This window comes from Trachymyrmex septentrionalis, unplaced genomic scaffold, assembly GCF_001594115.1.
Source record: "Trachymyrmex septentrionalis isolate Tsep2-gDNA-1 unplaced genomic scaffold, Tsep1.0 scaffold29, whole genome shotgun sequence".
Taxonomy (NCBI): Eukaryota; Metazoa; Arthropoda; class Insecta; order Hymenoptera; family Formicidae; genus Trachymyrmex; species Trachymyrmex septentrionalis.
Genome location: NW_017305451.1, coordinates 329,894 through 348,849, shown reverse-complemented (window position 1 = coordinate 348,849; position 18,956 = coordinate 329,894). Strand labels below are relative to the sequence as shown.

Sequence of the window (18,956 nt, the reverse complement as noted above, 5' to 3'; positions counted from 1 at the left end):
TCTCTCTCTCTCTCTCTCTCTCTCTCTCTCTCTCTCTCTCTCTTTCTTTCTCGCTGGATAAATATACGTCAAGCACATGCTACAAAGATGCATGAACGCTCGCATCGCATATGACAAACAAATGATACATCATGATAACAAGAACAGTAATATAATATTATGAATTTGTATATCTTAACAGAAAACCATGCGACTTCCTTCATTGTCAAACGTTTCTGTAATTTGTCGTAAAATATAATCATTTATAATATATAATAAATGTATATATATATATTATAATTATCTATAAAAATTTCTCATAGAATATATTAAACTCTTTTGTTTTCATAAAAATCATTACTCTGCTGCTTTGTACAGACATGTAATTATTTTTTTATCACGCGTGAATGTGGTAATTAAAAATCGTGTGCGTGAGTTTTATGTGTACGTAGACAAAAGAATAAAAATTTTTAGCCGATCAGTGTTTGTAGAATCCGTGAAATATCCGGAAGTTCTTTCACACTCTCATGTACGTTAATTGATTACTCTCATTTGTTACATTTATTGACTTTTTCATTGATATTTTTCTAACAGTATATCTTCAATAGGTCTTTTCATCAATTTTTACAAAAAGTCTAAAAATAATTTATTTGAAAATAATTATTTTGAAATTCAATTTTTTTCTTAAATTATGCGTTTTCATGTATACAGCATGACTTAGAAAAAGAAAAGAGAAATTAGTAATAACAGTTTTCTTCGATGAATTTAAAATTGACTTTAATTTACCGAAGCTCTGGTTATATAATAATTTATTTTTGTTAATTAAATATAATATGTTATGTATAAATCTCAAGAATAAACATATGAAAATTCCGTACAGCCATGCTATATGCATATGTCATTTACAATATATTGCAGTATTAGACTTACAGGATAAAAAAATCATTAATCGGCCGATCAAAATGCATATTTCGTATATTTAAATAATATTAATATAGCTAGAATTCTATAAACATTCAGGCGAGGGATGTGTGACCATTTAATACAAGTACTACCTCCTGGACACGCGATACGACATTAAACGCTATTATTTATTTGGCAATTACGTGAAGCGAAAAGGAAGGGAGGAGAAGAAAAAAGTAATCTCATCTTGCATACATTGGTCCCTTTCCACGACTTTCATGTGGTAAGCAGTTGAGAAGTTCGCCATTATCGTGCGGTAACGACATTTCTCACACTATCATGATTTCCTACGCTAATCGTAAAACAAAATTTACGAAGAAGACAATTAAAAGTCATTTTGATTGGCATGTGATGCCAATGACATTTAGTAGCAAGATTTATTAGCTCGATTGAAGTTTTGCTTACTGCACAAATACAGCATCACATTTGAGAAGATCAGGAAACCAACAATATCCTATAGAGTAAAGTTTAAATAATTTTGAATATAGTACAATTCTGAATGAAATAAGATTTGATCCAATTTCAAGATTTAAGTTTGGTAACACTAATCTCATTGTGTAGAGGATACTAAAGGATACCGCCAAACAGGAAAAACCAAATTTTGAAAGTTGGATTTAAATCTTACTTTTCAGAATTGTATCATGTGTATTTGAAATTATATCACTTTGCTCTACAATTTTCTAGAGTGCGATCATGTATATATTTATCTATATAACGATATAAGTCAAGAAGAATGAATCTAGAGCTCACCGTTCGAATAAAATTGATTTTCATTGCCTTGCAGACGCAATGGCGAATTATAGATGATTTTTCGTGGACAAGCAAAATGCATTCTACATTCGTAAACTTATATTCTACAAACGTTTCTACTTCGCGTTTCGAATTAAAACGAAATGAATTAATGCGTCGGTAATCTTAGAGCCTTACTTCAACATCTGTTTTAGCGTTAGTGATAGTGCCCTAAAAACATAGTACACCGTCGATTCGACGCAATTGTTTCCAATTCAATCTATATGATAATCTTATTGTACATACAATAAACTGAATATCATCTTGTAAAACGCAAACACAATAACTTCGATTGAATCGAACTTTTACATTACACTTTTCTACATAATAATAATAATAATAATAATCGTACTTTCATATTCTCTTCTTTTTTTACCTAAATAAAATATGTCATATATTATATATATGTATTTTGTTTTATATATGGGCGAATCAAATGACAAAACTAGTAGATTATGTATCAATATATAATACGCTATTATAGACGTCAAATGTACTTTTTCGGATCCTAAACGGATCCGTTTAAAACGTTATCGCCGTTTTCAAAGTACAAACATAGGGAATAATTAAAAGCCGTTTACACCTGGACGTCTATTCGAAAATTATTGTTGCATCGAGTTTGGCAATAGCCGGCAACTATTTTCCGCAACACACAACAAGTATTGCGGATGGAACATTCGAATCCTATATTTCTGAAATATTTCTATTTTATTAAAATTAAAAAGTTCAAGTCAAATATATAATTCCAAGAAATTAGCCTCCTATACATTTTCCGGTATGCAAAGCTGGAAGAAATATAGAAATAAATCCGTGAAGGCACTCCTGGCAAAAATATGTTGCAAAAATATTTAGCGAAGAATATAACTTACTATTACGTTGACGTAAAATCTTGTTATTAAAGAAATTGAAGCAGTTTGCAGCATTTGGAATTCATAAATTTTCAATCGCTGCAAGATACTTCGTCGTATTTTGTATGTGAGGAAGACATTCTAGGAATGTAAAAAAATTGCACTAATCCCTAAAAATATATCTCTTTATAACTCTGATCTGTGACTTAGCAATAAAAATATATATGAAAAATATTTTCATTATCTCATAACAATTGTAAGGATTAAAATTTCTGTATGGAAGAGCAATTTGACGATTATATAGATATTAGTATCCGTAAAAGATCTGAAAATCTAAAATATTTTCCAAAAATTTATAATTTGTAATCTCCATAACAATATGAAATTGTTTCATGTGTGTTATCGCAAATCGTTGCAATATTCGTCAGATCAAATATTCATTTTTAGGGAGAACAATTACACTTAACGTCAATTAACGTTAAGTCTTCTTAAAAATAAAAATTTAATGACATCAAACAAATTTAGACTATTCTAAATAGAAATGAATAAATCTATTGTTGTAGCTGCAGCAAGGCCTGAAGACGTTGTAACTCCTTCACTAGCTCGCGATTCGTATCTTCTAGAGAATTCAGCCTGTCTCTGTAAGAGGAATTCTCGTTCGTCAACATGGTAACCCGCCTCTCTAAACCGTCCATATATTCCTTCTTCTTTCTTCGTGATTCCTGCGCTGATATCTGTAAAAAATATGCGCACAAAATGAGTAATTTTCATCACATTTATAATTTCGTATTAGCTTGAATAACGTTTGAGAAAATTGGAGTATTCGAGATCCTATTATACGTGCCTTATTTTTAATTTTTCTTCGTATTTTCTTTAAAGATTTCTCCTCTTGCTTTGTTAGTGGAAGCTTCGTGGGCACGGGATATCCTTCGGCTATCAAAGTTCTCTTCTCTTCGTCCGTCAATGTTAACACTCCCGTAGATCCTTTCTGTAATGTCAATCGTATGTAATACATCACACTAATACATTGGATCAATAAACATAACAGCAGTAATGGGATCACCATCCTGCAGAGACAAGAATAAACAGAGATAATGATAAAACGTGAAACTCATTCATAAAAGAAACTTTGAGTTTGTTAATGCAAACCCAATCATTTTGTTGACTAATGGTACGCGACTTTGTATAGTTTATATATTAAAAATGTAAATATGGAATATAGAGTACGTGAAATATGATGCATCAGAACTAGAATATTGAACAAAAATATTTAAAAAATATGTATATGTATTGTCAAGTTATTTAATAAAATTATTTAATAGTAAGGTTAACATAAGCGTATATAAAAAATATAAAAAGAAGATAAGAATTGCATTTAATTATTATAAATGATTTTTTTTTAATGTAAATTATTTATAGTTTCCGCGTAAAACATTTCCATATTGATAGCAGAAGAATAATGAAATTTCCTTATGAAATTCCTTTCTTCTGCATAACTGGATATCAAAAGCAAATTTTCTTCAAGATTCTCGTTTTCCCTTCTTAATGCTATTGTCATTTACTTATAATCTAATATGGATCACACCTATCAACCTGCTTAACAATAATTTATCAGAAATCAAAGGCGTATATTCTTCATGAGTGTGTCTTACCGGTTGACAGGAAATCAAAGGCGTATGAATGGGTTGTCTGGTAGTGTGAGTGCCGTTGGTGACGTAAAGCCTCGGTGCCAGTAAACCCCTGAGATTCTGTGTACAAGTCTGAGAATCTCGGCGTTCCGGCGAACAGGAAGCCGAAGCAGTACCCTCGCTGTCAGAGCTTGCGCTACTGGGTGGCGTCGGCGGCAATCCCTGTCTCGACGCATGTAAGGTCGCTTCTTTCCCTTTGCAGATCACATCGTATTCCTCAATTTCCATATTCTGAAAGCAAGTGACAACGACGATGATGACAGCACGTTAATGGAATCGATATATTAAAATAACAAGCGTGTAAATATCATCAATTTTGCTCGTATTTACTTGTAAGTAAAATATTTAAGTCCATTACAATTCTTACTTCTTTCTGCGAGCATTACTACTTTTCAGCATATAGTTGAGCATATAGTTGAGCATTAGTACAAAATCTATGTTATATTTATATATAAATATATAAATAACATATAAATAAAAATTAACATATAAATGTAATACTTTGATGATATTTAATAAATTATAAAAGCATATATTTCTTCAATAAAATTAACATTTATAATGTTAAATTAACCCGTATACTTTCATTCATTTTTAACACATGTACTTTCATTTATTTTTATCTTAGAATTCATCTTAAATTAATTTAAAACTATATATTTTCATACCTATCATTCATTCACTTACTCATAAAATGCATTATTTTAGTTAAGAAATGTTAAATATCAATTAAACACAAAACATTCAAATAATATTGTATAATCATATTAAAATAATTGGATTTTATATGTGACCTAGTACCTAGAAGCCTTATTTACTGTTTTTGTAATTATATAGTGAATTCAATAGATAACACTGGTTTGGCAAAGTTCCATCAATGCACAATGTAAAATAAGATAATTATCTTGATTTAATTTACCATTTATCTTTTTCTAGTTCTTAGAAATAAGAAAAAAAATATATATATATACATATATAACCCAATATATGACCTAAATGCTACTTTTTTTTTAAATCTTCATTGCAACTCTGTAAATATTTGAAAATATCTCAAATCTTTTTTTAAAGTTCAGAAATGTTTCTTTTTTTGAATCTGACTATCAGTTTTCAATTTTGGACTCAGCAAAAAATTATAAAAAATAGTAAAGCTTAAGTCATATAAATAAAGTAAGTAAGTCATATAAGTTCCGGTAATATTGAATTAACACTATGTTAAAAATTCAACACAAAAATTTTAACAAAATGCAAAGTATTTTTTACTATTAGGATAAATAATGTAAAATGTAGATAATTTATTGACGGATAAACCTATACTAAAAGTATGTTAAAGTATGTTATCGTTCGAAAACGTGGTGTAATATTGATTTAAGTTGAGATACCTGATAGTACTCCTCGTCATCCTCTTCGCTGTCGCTCGTGTGTGAGAGATGGGTTTTGGCGAAATGGAGGCTCTGTGGCGATACTATTGTTATCGTGCTTTTATCGTCCATCATATCGCAATTCGGTTGACAAGGTGCACAGGGACTTGCCGGGGCACTAATAGGTTCGCCCTTTATTTCAGGACATTCATTATCTTCAGGTACTAGGTCGTTTCTCTTGAGGATTATACTCGAGGTAGATGATGACGTTAACGGCGACGTTGACGACGACGATGATGATTCGACGCGATTCGAAGTGTTGCTTATCGAAATAGCTGGGAAACATTCTTCTTCCATATCTGAAACAACATTCTCAGTGATAATTTTTCACATCCCTTTTCTTACCTTTTAGCTAACAGTTTTGAAGAAAAAAATGATGAAGAATTTAAGAATGTCGTACGATAAACTTATCTATGTTTTTTAAAAATCTGTATTATTTTCTTACCATCAATTCTGTCACGGATATCGAGAGATTTATGATCCAGATTGGCGAAATCAATGGAGGAATTTGTAGTCACTGCGGTAGAACCGACCGCGCCGGAACCTGAATTGGGCGTATGTGGATTAGCTCCTGGCGTTGCTGGACTCGGAGGGGGACTGGAAGTTAAAAGGCTATAACTATGTTCGGATTTTATCGGCCGTGGTCCACCAAGAGCTGCGTCCGTCATTAAACGGTCTCTCAGAATTACGTTGTGTCTAAAGCTCAAGACATTGCTCCATTCTTCCTCTTTGGTGTTCAATAAGATATCTGAAGGGAGTATCTGTAATGTGAACAAGAATTTGTTAAACGTTAAAATATCTTTTTAATTAGAACAAAAATCTTAGAATAGAATCTAATTAATATAAATAAGAAAAGCGCTAATTACGGTCAAAGAGAGTAGATATTGGATAATAATATTTCCATATATATTTTAAATACATTTATATCTCACAATCAGATCGATATAAGACTGCATACCAATTACTTTCAGACTTGCAATACAATCAATCTAAAATCATAATAATCTCACAAATTAAATTTGATCGTCAACTTTTGATGCTACTAGCATTTTAAATCTGTAAAGAATTTATTGTGCCAATTTTAAAACATAATTAAATATTTTTTTAAGTTCTATAATGGAAAAATGTAACATTTCACGTACGGTGATGATAGAAAAGTATAAAAGTGATTATTAACTTCTAAATGACATGTGCAAACAAACAAATTAATTATTTATTATTAAATTTCCTTGGGAATTTATTTCCAAAAAAATCTAATAAGCAATAATTAATTTGTTTGTTTGCAAACTAGTTGCCATTATTATAAAAACCGTTTCCACTAAAAAAAAGGAGCAGTTTTTAATAACATAATGGTAGCAACTACATAGATGACAACTATACAAGTTTTATATGTAAATTAATGTATATAGTTAAATAAATTGTGTTTTTGCAATTAAATCCAAATTGCAAGGATTACGAAAACTTATTAGTTCTCCCCTATTCAGTTTTAGTTGCAATATATGACTATTAAAAAGTTTATTCAACTATATAATATATTAATTTTATAACTTTATTTTAAAACTTATATAATTGTTACCTACATCGTTGATGCTTATCACTAGATCTTCTCTAAATAAAAAAACCATTATAAATATGAAGAAAGAATTTATTTGATACAAGTATTTTATTTTATTTTTTTTTATCTTTGTGTATCTTTGTCATCAAGATTCACTTGATTCTTTGACGTTTATTTTTGCTAAAAGAAGTAGATTAACTTTAATCTTGACTTAACTCACTCGTTAGCTTTCTCTATTTCTTCAAACTAAAAAAAAGATGCACAAAGGTATAAAGATCAAATCAAGATTAAAATTAATTTACACAAGTAGAAATGGAGGTAAAGATTTACCGATTGGTCAATCGACGATTCGAGCAAGTGGAGAGAAACAATCCGAGCAGAAATCGATTCTATGTGAAATTTCACCAAAAAAGTAACGTGACGCGAGTCAATGGACAAGGGAGGGGCAGCGTTCGCAATTGTCAATGGTTGCCGCCCGTCGTCTTGAGGCGAGGTGTCAAGGACCTCGCGTGCTTCTAAAATTATACGCGAACGTTCCGCGAGCACACTCTAAGCGAAGGAGAAGGGCGCTCAAGTTGAGCGGTCAAGTTGAAGGTCGGCCATTACCCGCGCGAGTCCATGAGGTATAGCTGGTAGCAACGACTTCGCCTCCTTCTGCGATCTTCGGGGACCCTAACCGAGTGCGATCCAGCAATGCGGAACCTGGTCCCAAGGTCAAGACGAATCTTTTCGTGCTGCGCTAACGACGCTGTTGCTACCAGCTATTCAGCTTCTCGCTTTGCTCTCGCACAGTTGGTATATAGTATATGGTTTTCCTTTAGTCGTGGACTTCCCCGTTATGCACGGTTTGCTCTGCAAATCCGGCAGTGAAATGATATTTGAACAATGATTTAAACGACGCGACGCTTGTCTGATGTCGTATAACGTTTAACGGCGGTTCAATGAATAATTTATCGATGTCAGAAGCGTAGGATACGTTCGAAGCAATTTGTAATGTGTCGCATTCTACGCGCGGTGCTATTTATTTTTGGAAATTAATTTAAAAGCAATAACTGTTGAATTGAATTTTATAAAATTACACTTTTATTTCTATATTTCTCATTCTATTTATTTTTCGATCATTCTATTCATTTTTTTGTTTTTGTCTTCATTTTTCTACTCTTTTCTTCGTTATACATTGTGGTCCCCCTAATTTAGATGGGAATGTAACAATTTCCCGCAAGTAGGTAATTAGTTACAATAGGACCATTAGTAACCAACAACCCGGAACTCAAACCTCAGTCATCTTCGTTTTCCTCTACCATTCTCTTGTTTCCATTGCATAAAACTTTTCTCGCAAAGCTTTATCATTACATTAGGTCAACATCTCCAGTATTATACTTGTATAATTCTTCGCGTACCTAGTAACAATTTAAAAAATCCGACAAATTGAGTGTTTAGTCTAAAAAAGATCATTTTATTGGAGTAAAATTAAAATTTTGTTGTTGCGTTCAGTCGTACTGATTAAAAGCTCATTTAGCTAATGGCTTATTATTGATCATTGAAATATCCCACATTTATAACGGTGGCACCATAAAAATCTGTTGGCTACAGCAATGCGGAACTCGATTCGCAAGGTCACGACATCACTCTTCCTTTTCCTGTTCCCTCTATCCTTCTCTCGCTCTTTCTTTTCGTCTTTTTGCCCTTCGTCGTCGTAGCCGTCGTAGCACTCCGTTATGCTCTGGTCGCGCGGCCCCAACACTTATCTCCCATCCTTCCACGTCTCACTTCCGGCGGAAGCATGTCCGTAACGGGCAATCCTTCTCGTTGTCTTTTTGGAGATACGGCGGAGGATACACGTGCATCCCTTTTTGCGATCGTCCATCCATAGCTTTAAATACGCGTCTTATCATTCATTATCACTCAATTTTCCGTGTATGCTCTGCAAACTTTGGACACACACACACACACACACACACATCCGCAATCGCTCATGTGAATTATCGTAATAAATTTATTCGTATACTGATAAATTAATATATGTGAGTTTTCTCGTATTGATGTATATTTTTTAATGGTTTCCTCTAATAAAAAGCTATAACCTTATCATCATTCGTATATACTATTTTTACCATACAATTCTGCTGCGAGTAGAATTATACTTTTATCGATGTTGTTTCCTTGTATCGGATTCGCTATTATATTCGATAATAGGAAATATATAAATCTTTTCGAGGAAATTGCTTGATTCTCATTGTCAGTCCAGTAAATAATCAATTTCGAAAATAAATATTGAAAATAAATATTTCTAAGATAAAAATTGATGTTAACTTATTTTTATAGCTTGAAATCAAAACGTGAGGTGTGTATATTGAACATTTAACTCAATTTTTTGTTAATAAAGTTAACAACTGAGGTTGAGAAGCATTTCTGATCGATTAGTTTTTACGTGGATTTACAAACAAGATTTATATACAGATATGGAAGAATGATAAGTAATGAATTAAATAAATAATTAATCGTTGATTTTTTTCGTGTCGCAATTACTAGCGTATTCTCTTAATACTATGATATTTCCTCTAGAGATCTAGAGATCTCGGAGGGCCGGCGCGGCGCTTCTGTGTCCTCCCTCCGGGATAGAAATTCCGATTGAATTTCTCCGCCGCAAAATTGCAACGTAGCGATTGATATTAACTAACTGCGGCGCAACACGGGAAGTGGATCGAGCCCGGGGGTCCGGGCTCGATAATTTTCGCGACGAGTTATTTCGCTACCGCGGCATTATTATTTCGTCGTTTCAGCTGTCCACGAGAAATCGCGTAATTATTTCAATTGCTCATTTTTTCAAGAACAATTATTATTATACGCCTCTCCGTTATTACGCATGTTATTACTGCGTTATTAAATAATGCAATTAATTAATTGAGAAGAGATAAGGAGCGTGTCCGTTTATTCGCGTTTTGGTCACACTCTCTTGCACTGTTTCTATTTTGAATTGGACATATGAATTAATGCGAGTAAAGCGAAAGATATTTTTTTTTCGTCTCGATCTCAAGCAAATTAAATTTTAAGAATGTATGTATCACTTCTCGAAGTATTACATAAAAATATGAAAATTTTCTAGATCGTTCTGTTATTATACGTTTGAGTATCTGTGAGTAAGATTCTCTTGTTGCTTTTTGGATTAATTCTTCGGCTAATAGCCAAAGACTTTTAGCCAATATTGTATAATCAAGATATCTTTAAAGTCTTATGCATCATCGACCTTTCTAATTCTTTTTAATTTCTGTTCCCAACCAGTTGGACGATTTTCACCAGACGAACATAATGGATCTGCGATAAAGATGGCGCGGCCGCAAAGTTATGCCGGTTATTAACAGAACTGACCTTTCCACTTGTCGGTTCGACGCTAAACTCCGATACACGGTGCACGGGTCGAAAAGCAATTGTGCGCCAGTGCATTGAAGGCGCATACAGACGGAGACGCGCTCGTGGGTAATGCACCGGAGAGAATTGCAGTGGCATGTTCGAGCAAGGTTTCAAAAGCTGCGATACATATGAATGAGAACGGGGACTATAAAAGCATATTGTGTGTGTAACGTGAAATAAAATTTCGCGCCGTTTCTATGCCGCTTAAGCACGCGTGACTTGTAATCGCGTGGAATCGAGAATCGTATGAGACATGAGCGTTGCGTTTAATCATTTTTCTCCGAATTATCTGATGCGAGAATTTTCATGTACATCTGTGTTATTACATTAACCCTCTCATGTACATTATTATATTAACCCTCTCGAATACATGACGATGAGTCTGTTGGAAGTCACATACACGAAGAGAACGATTTTTTTTGCTGAAATATAAAAACAAAATTTAGCTAAATCTGAAATAATTTTATTAGATAATAAATAATTCTGCAAGACATTTAAACTGGTTGCGGGATTATAAAAACTTTTTATAATATTACTCATCATGTTTGAGTTTCATATTAAATGTAAATAGGAGGGTCCAACGAAATTATTTTCAAATCTGTATCTAGTTAAATTTTTAGATTCTTTGCAAAATTATTTCTTTCGTGTATAAATTATGTTATTTTGATTCTTTAAAATTAATTAGTGACTTTTAATTAACATAAATTAAAGAGCTCTCTTACAGCCCCTGTATTAGTAATTGTGGGTGCTTTCCAACTGTAAAATCACTAGACACTTTCGTGCGCACGGCAACACAAGTTGCGCTCCAATTGCCGTAATTGTCGAAATAACATTACAATTAGTATAATAACATTACACATCCATATTCTATCCGAAGGCTACTAGTCGTAAACTTGTGTTTTCTAGTGACAATTACATGTTACTAACCGCGGCGGCTATAAATGAGATACCGTTGGAGGACGTTCCAGTAGCCGACACTTTTGCTTTTTTTTTTATTCAGTACATACAGACAGGCGGAAAAAACATTTGATCTAACTCTATCCGAAGTGGATCAAAACCGTGCACAATGCTACACTTTGTGCATTCCTGTGTACGTTTGTGTTAAGATATGTTAAGCAATTGGAAAGCATACATTAGTTACAAATTTTGGCATCGGAGAATTAATAAAGTGCAAATAAAAGTGTTTCTTCTATATCGACAATTATACGAATGCAAGTGCGCAAGATGGTTGGAGCGATAATCTGGCGATCGACGCGAGAGTTGTAAACCGTTATAAAAGAAACGACAGTGTCCAGCAGATCTATGCACGTCTGTCGTGTTATCGTCGACGGATACGAGTGTAAATTACCAATAAAAAAAGGCGATAACAGTTCACGATAAATTAAATCTTCGATGAAAACACAGTCGTAAAAGGTGCGATCTGAGTTTTTGTTATGTACTGCATACAGCGTAACGTCCACACACGGTATTCATATCGCACCCGTAAAACAACTCGATTTGTTTCGCGATCATGAAACTGCTTATGCCAGAAAGCCGCAGCGCAGAAATTCGCGATATCGCGGTGTGAAGACTCGAAGACATCACGGGAAGGTCAACGGCATGCACCGACCGAATATCTAATTATGCTAATGCAATCTAATAATCAAAACTCGAACGTACAGAATATCAATAAGATCGGAGGCAAACATAAATATTTTCTCAATGTTACTATCGTTACATAGCAAAAAAAACCATCCGTTATGTGTGACTGGATCGTCCTCTTCTCTCTCTCTCTCTCTCTCTCTCTCTCTCTGTGTGTGTCTGATGAATATATCTAATATTCGAATAAATGAAGAAAAAATAAATAAAAATTCTCATTCAAATACATTTTTTAAATTCGCTTTTTTATTCGTAAGAAACAAATAAATTTTTTTATTCCATTTGAATGAATATTTTCTTCATATTATTACGAATATTTTCATTTCGTATTCACTTTTACTCTGTATTATCTGCTTGCAAGCCTACAAGAGAAAACAGAAATCTATAAAAACAATGGTTACGATTACACCGTGCGCTTAGTCCACGACTTATACGATGTTCTCGTTTATAGATTCTTGCTTATAGATTAAACAAAGACATTTTTATTAAGAATAAATAATATATCTCGGAATTTAATGTCCACAGACCATAATGAACGTCACGCCCAAGATATCCTATAAAATATTTATAACATTATTGTCATATAACTAGAATTATATCGAAATATGTATGACGCTCCATCAAATAGTTAGATTTATAAATAAAAAATGTATATCTTTCTAAAATATTTTTCAAAATTTCTAAGTTTTCTTTATAAACTCTGAATATTACAATGACAAAAATAAATAAAATTTATTTTTTTTACTTAAAGTTATCAAAGTACCGATTATAATTAAGAAGTAACGATTACTTATGAAACTTTCTTTTTCAGTTTATATTTTGTTTGAATGAATATCAATACTCGTTAAATATTCATAGTTTTTTTTTGAATAAATATTTTTTGGAAACTCAAAATTTTGAATGAATATATGATTACATTTTTTTTTATGTAAAAATTTTGAATAAATACAATTTGGAGTTTAATTACAAATTTTTGTATTCATCGGGCATACTACTCTCTCTCGTGATGACTTTCCAAACTGTTTATAAAGATTTGCAGTTATTAGTGTTCTTCGCATGTTAAAAAGCGTCGACTAAATTGATTTAACATATGAATTCCTTACGAGCGTATGTATTAATGTTTGTCGCTCTGCTTCAATGCAGAAAAAAATATATATCTTGAAATATATTTCTTCAGTTAAATTATTTAACTCTATTGTTTTAATTAATGACTTATATAGAAATGATTAAAAATAATTCAAATTGGATGTCAAATTTGATATCATAAATTTAACAGTGTAGTGTATTTAACTATATTGTGCGTTTAATTTAATATGAAATATTCTATTTAATATAAATTTATATATATATAGCTATGCAAGTTGTGTGAATTTCAGATTATACGGTTTTATATTTTGGAAACATTTTAGGAATATAAATGATACGATTGGCGTCCTCTCCGAAAATGGCTTTAGACTGCCTGTAGTAATCACTATTCCCAATCACGAAGACGGACTTCTCTATTGTGGACGAATAGGTCAATTGTTCAGGATCCTAGCTGATAGAGAAGGGTAGTTCAACGGCGTCTGTCGGCCTCGTCGAAGTCACGAAAAAAGGTGAATGTCCTCGAGTTTCATCCGAACCATCCCGTCACTTCGTCTATTCCCCACCATGGTCGACGACGCCGGCGACGGCGACAGGTCTCTCTTTCTCCTGTGCGATGTACTGCCATACAACTCGTTTCAAAACCAGATCCCTTCCTAACAGGTAGCCGTGAACCTTCTCAAGAAAGTCGAGAAACTCTAGAAAGCTTCGGCTACTCGAGAATCGCCAATGGGATCGGACAACGTAAATCCGAGGTGTTTATTTTGAAAAATTTTGCATATCGCTGCAAAAATAATTTGCATTCGTCAAATTCCAACGACGACGAATTCGTCAAGCGAGCTTCCTTTCGTAAAAATGAAATTTCGCCAAGTGAAATTTCGCAAAAGCAGAAAATACGAACGATTAACAGGCCACGCAAATGCAAGGCTAATATGCCTGTGCAACCGTTAATTATTTTAATTAATTTAAATAATGTCGACATTCTAATTAACAAATTATATGGAAATCGGATGCATCATGATATTTTCAACTTCTTTTCATTTTTTTCTACCTCCTTTTACAGAAATCCATTAATCCTGACAAATTTAATATTAAAAGACAATGATTAATTACTTATTTTAAATATTAAAAACACTGTTGTTTAATGTTTAATAAATAATTAATTACATTTCAGTATTAAATTTCTGTAAGGGATCTAGAGTAAATTAAATTGAATTTGTATCATTCTGTTTTTGATTACCCATTGAATGTCAAGCAAGACAGAATAATGTTTATGTCGAGTTACATTAAATCGAAAGCACTTTTAGTAAGTTGAAGTGTCGCGTCATTATTTTAATTTTTTACGTTAAAAAATTATTATATATTTTTTACTTTTATATTGCTTGTCCAAATGGTCTTTCTTCGTTCTTTTTCCTATCTCATAGAATAAATCGAGCTAAATTTGTAACACTACATCGAATAATATTTATTTGTATCACATATTCAGACATAATTGCGTGATTAAAATTTGTTTTGTACATTTTTGTACGATTAATCCATGTTGTTTTTACAACTATCTTGTTAAAGTATATAAAGATGAATCGCATATGTATTCGATGAATGGGCCGAGTAACTTCGTAAGCGAAATTGATGCTTAGCGAGGCGTATTTACGGCTACTCCCAGGAATTCGAACAAATTCTCACGTACGGCTCGGAATTACTTGCATGATCGGTCTTTATTCGTCTTCGAGGGAAACATGGTATAAATCCGTCGAAATGATCTTTTCGTGATTCACAGGATCAACAGGTAGTTTTCTGCTCGGTAGATACAATAGGGAATAAAAGGTGCTACTTAAGACGAAAGATATTTTTACGTGTGATAAAGGAAAAAAGAATATTTGGCTGCTTACTCAGTGCACACCGATGTCAAAGTTTGCAAATTTTGCTCTCTCATGATACAAAATGACTCGACGGCATTATGTAAATTTTCATGATAAAACAAGATTAATTTCAAGGGTTAATTTCAAGATAAAACAAAAATAGTAAATTACATATTGCAATACACACACACACACACACACACACACACACACACAAGCAAAGGAGAATTTCTAATTGTGTTAAATACATATGTAATATTTGATATTACGAGCTGCAGCTCTACGAGCTATCGCTCGACGAATTTATTACTTTCTACTATTGCGCCTAAGAATAGAGCAATCAATGACGATAATTCGAATCGAATGCAGAAGACCATTCTCTCTGTACCTGTGACCTCGAGATATATCACTCCATCGATTAGTATTCGAATCTGAGAGACCAATAAAGCCAGCGAATAGCTATTGGGCGACACAATACTCATGATAAAGTCAAAAGGCCTCCCAATCACGGAGTCAATTTCAATTATTGTTCTTGCCAGCGGTTGCATAAATACATGAGAAAATAACATGTACGTAGAAAGAGTAAATAGATTAACAACTTTAGACACGGAAAAGTTCTGACCTCTTTATATTCCAGGAATTTGAATTTAAGATATCTGCAAATTATCTTCGACGCGTCTCCTCAATCATCTTTGATATTCGAAACGTTGAATATAAACATCGGTTTCAATTCAATTTCGAATACAGTTCTAGATACGTGCGGTGACTCGTTCAGAAAGATTTGAAATACATTTGTTTTGTATTTAAGAAGTCTAGGAAATTTACATATAATTTAGAATCATTTATATAATTATAAATTCTGAGTTGAAGTTCCTGCAGGATGCTTTTATATAACCAACTAATTAACTTTATCAGTAATTAGTATAATTACACGCAGTATTCAGATCAATAGTCCATTATACAACATTATATGTATGTCAAGAATGTAAACTAATTAGCTTTTTTTTATCAGTCACAACGTAATATACAATGTAGTATTCAATATTTTAATCGATCTTTCTTTATCTGTTTTGTCCGTCTTTATTTTTGTTAAATTTATAGATATTTTTTGCTATCTCTTTTTCGAAAAGAAGAACTTTGGACAATTCTAAATTATCTGAGTCAGATAATTTAGTTTTCAACATTGTCGTCACAGAGTTTTCAACATTGTCGTTTTTATTTAACTTGATATTCGATGCATTATCGTCCGATAAATATGATGCAAATAAGTAAATATAAGAAGAAATATGTATAGGAAAGAAAATGTGTTTAAGAATTATTTTATATAGACTTATTGGCATAATCGTAATATGCGACATAGAAATTAATAGTATGTATGTAAAGTATTTGATTAATCAATTCGAATAATTAAAAGCTACAATATCTTATCAGTTTGCTGATAGGCTTACTAAGCAATGCATATATAAATAAAAACATGAGATTCCATGAATCCATGAGTTTTATTTAAAAGCACAATAAACAAACTTGATAATCACGTTATTTACGTTATATTTGCTACAGTATACACGAAGCATATCTTGCTGAATGTGAGCAAAATATCGGTGTGCTCGGAGATTAACAGAGACGCATATTTTTCCCGATGCTGAAGAAATATGTGGGTCTTTGGGATCTATTACATCCATATATACAGTTCTTTGTTATTAATTTTAGAAGTGTTTAACTTTGAACTATATAAAAAAATTAAGCAACATTTGAACTTAGCATAAATAGTATGATAATTAGCTTAGACGAATCGAATAAAACTGAAAAAAAAACAAGATCGCAAATCATTATAAAATTCCAATTCATTACATTATTCAAAAATTTTAAAAATGTAATTAAAAATTAACTCAAGAATATCAGAAATCTCTATATTCCAGTTACAGATTAAGCGTAACCGTTTGTTACGTATTCTCCATCCACGTACGTGCATGAAGAAACATAGTTAAGGAATCGGTGTCGTATAAATCCACGCTGTTATCAATTAGGTCAAATAAATGCAAGGAATTACTAATCTATGTATAAAGTTTCGAAAGGGACAATGCGACGAAGGAAGACGGAAAAGGAGAGGCAGTGCGCAATGGTAAACGCAGCTGATAAGAGCTTATCACACTATGCGCGTAACTATTCAACACGACCGATTCGCCAGGCCACTGTTTTGCCTTTTATCGTTGTCGTTATACCTGTGGGCGAATCGCTCGTGTCTGTTTAACGCGCCTGATAAATATGCGTTTCGAAAAAAAAGTCGTCCCTGGCGACCGATCACTTACGTCATCGATTATGCGAGAAGTTTGTTGAGATGAGCGCCAGATTTAAGAAGTCCCGTAACCCTGAACTTACTACTACCTGAACTCACTAAGATTTGCTGCCGAATCTAATAATAATCTTGCGAGAAGTTAAATAGAAAGGATTCAAAATAAATCGAAGCAAGCAGCATGGCATTCTCAACGCAAATTGGAAGGCCAGAAAAAAGATCTGAAATGGAAATTTTCATCTTTTAAATGTCTTTAGCCATATTAAAATACGTAAAAAAAGTATGTAAAATTATATAAATAATATGCGTAAAAATTACACAATTTATAGTAGAAGTATTTAAAATTGTAGTCTTTTACAAAAATTAATTTACTTTTATTTCTAATTGTGTAAATATATATTTATTTTAAAGAAAAAATTACACACAATAATATTTTATAGTTTTTATATAAATTCATAAATTTTTATAATATTGCACATGAGGATATTATACATTTTATAATATCGCCACAGCAAAACGTTATATGTGTGATAAAATTGTTAGAATGCGTTTTATTGTATGAATTGATTATAAGTATTGACTTCGTTATCTCATATATTAATACTTGGCATGGAAAGTGCTTTATTCGCTAATTGCAATGTTAACTTGCGTTTTTTTCTTGAACGTATAACATTTTGATATTTTGACATCTTTAACACAATTTTTTTAAATTAAAATTGTTTCATTAAAAATTTTTACAAAAATCGATTGTTTATATCTTTAATTATCAATAATTTTCTGTAAAATTTTTGAAGTAAATAATTTTCAAGAAGAAAATAAGCTTTTCCTTTCTTCTGACAAATTAAAAAAAGTGAAACATTTTGCTTTGGTACGTCGCATATTATAACATAATAATAATGTTACACAAATTAAATTTGCATTTTTACATTTGTACATCGGTAACGTAGTTTAAGAAAAATTATACGCAATTCATTGGCGAATTATCATGTAAACTTAACTTAAATTTAACTTATATTGTAAATTTACTTTTGCTAATTTTTATAATTACTATAAAAAAATAATTTTATTTGTAAGTTGTAATTTTACTTACGTACATATAAATATATAACTTTGTTTGCTAAATATAAACTAACAGTAACATATTACATCAATGTTATAATTTTATGCTCAATAATGTAACTGTTATGTATACAATATACATATATGTGTTAGATTACATTTATATTGTTAAATAAAAAATTAAAATATTGATGCAATGTTACTGTCAATTTGACGTTTAAGGGATTAGTAGTGAGTTCCATAATTGTTATAATTTTACATATAATGTTTTTACAGTATGATTTTTGGAAAATGTATGGTATTTTAGAAAGTACAAAAGATTTTGAGATTCTACTTCTCTCTCACAAGTAAGTATCATATTTTCTGTTATTTT

At 31.9% G+C, this 18,956-nt stretch overlaps 1 protein-coding gene across 1 annotated transcript in view; it reads right to left on the bottom strand.

Annotated features, from left to right (window-relative positions):
• Positions 1-2,963: 2,963 nt before the first annotated feature.
• The window catches only part of LOC108749507 (cyclic AMP response element-binding protein A), a 30,645-nt gene continuing 14,652 nt past the window's right edge, over positions 2,964-18,956 (bottom strand). Inside the window, exons 2-6 of the mRNA XM_018488282.1 lie at positions 6,131-6,446; positions 5,647-5,984; positions 4,232-4,498; positions 3,424-3,567; positions 2,964-3,313 (exon numbers count right to left, since the gene is read on the bottom strand). Coding sequence (XP_018343784.1) covers positions 3,131-3,313; positions 3,424-3,567; positions 4,232-4,498; positions 5,647-5,984; positions 6,131-6,446 — 1,248 coding nt within the window. The 3' untranslated portion in view covers positions 2,964-3,130. The remainder of the gene's footprint in view (positions 3,314-3,423; positions 3,568-4,231; positions 4,499-5,646; positions 5,985-6,130; positions 6,447-18,956) is intronic.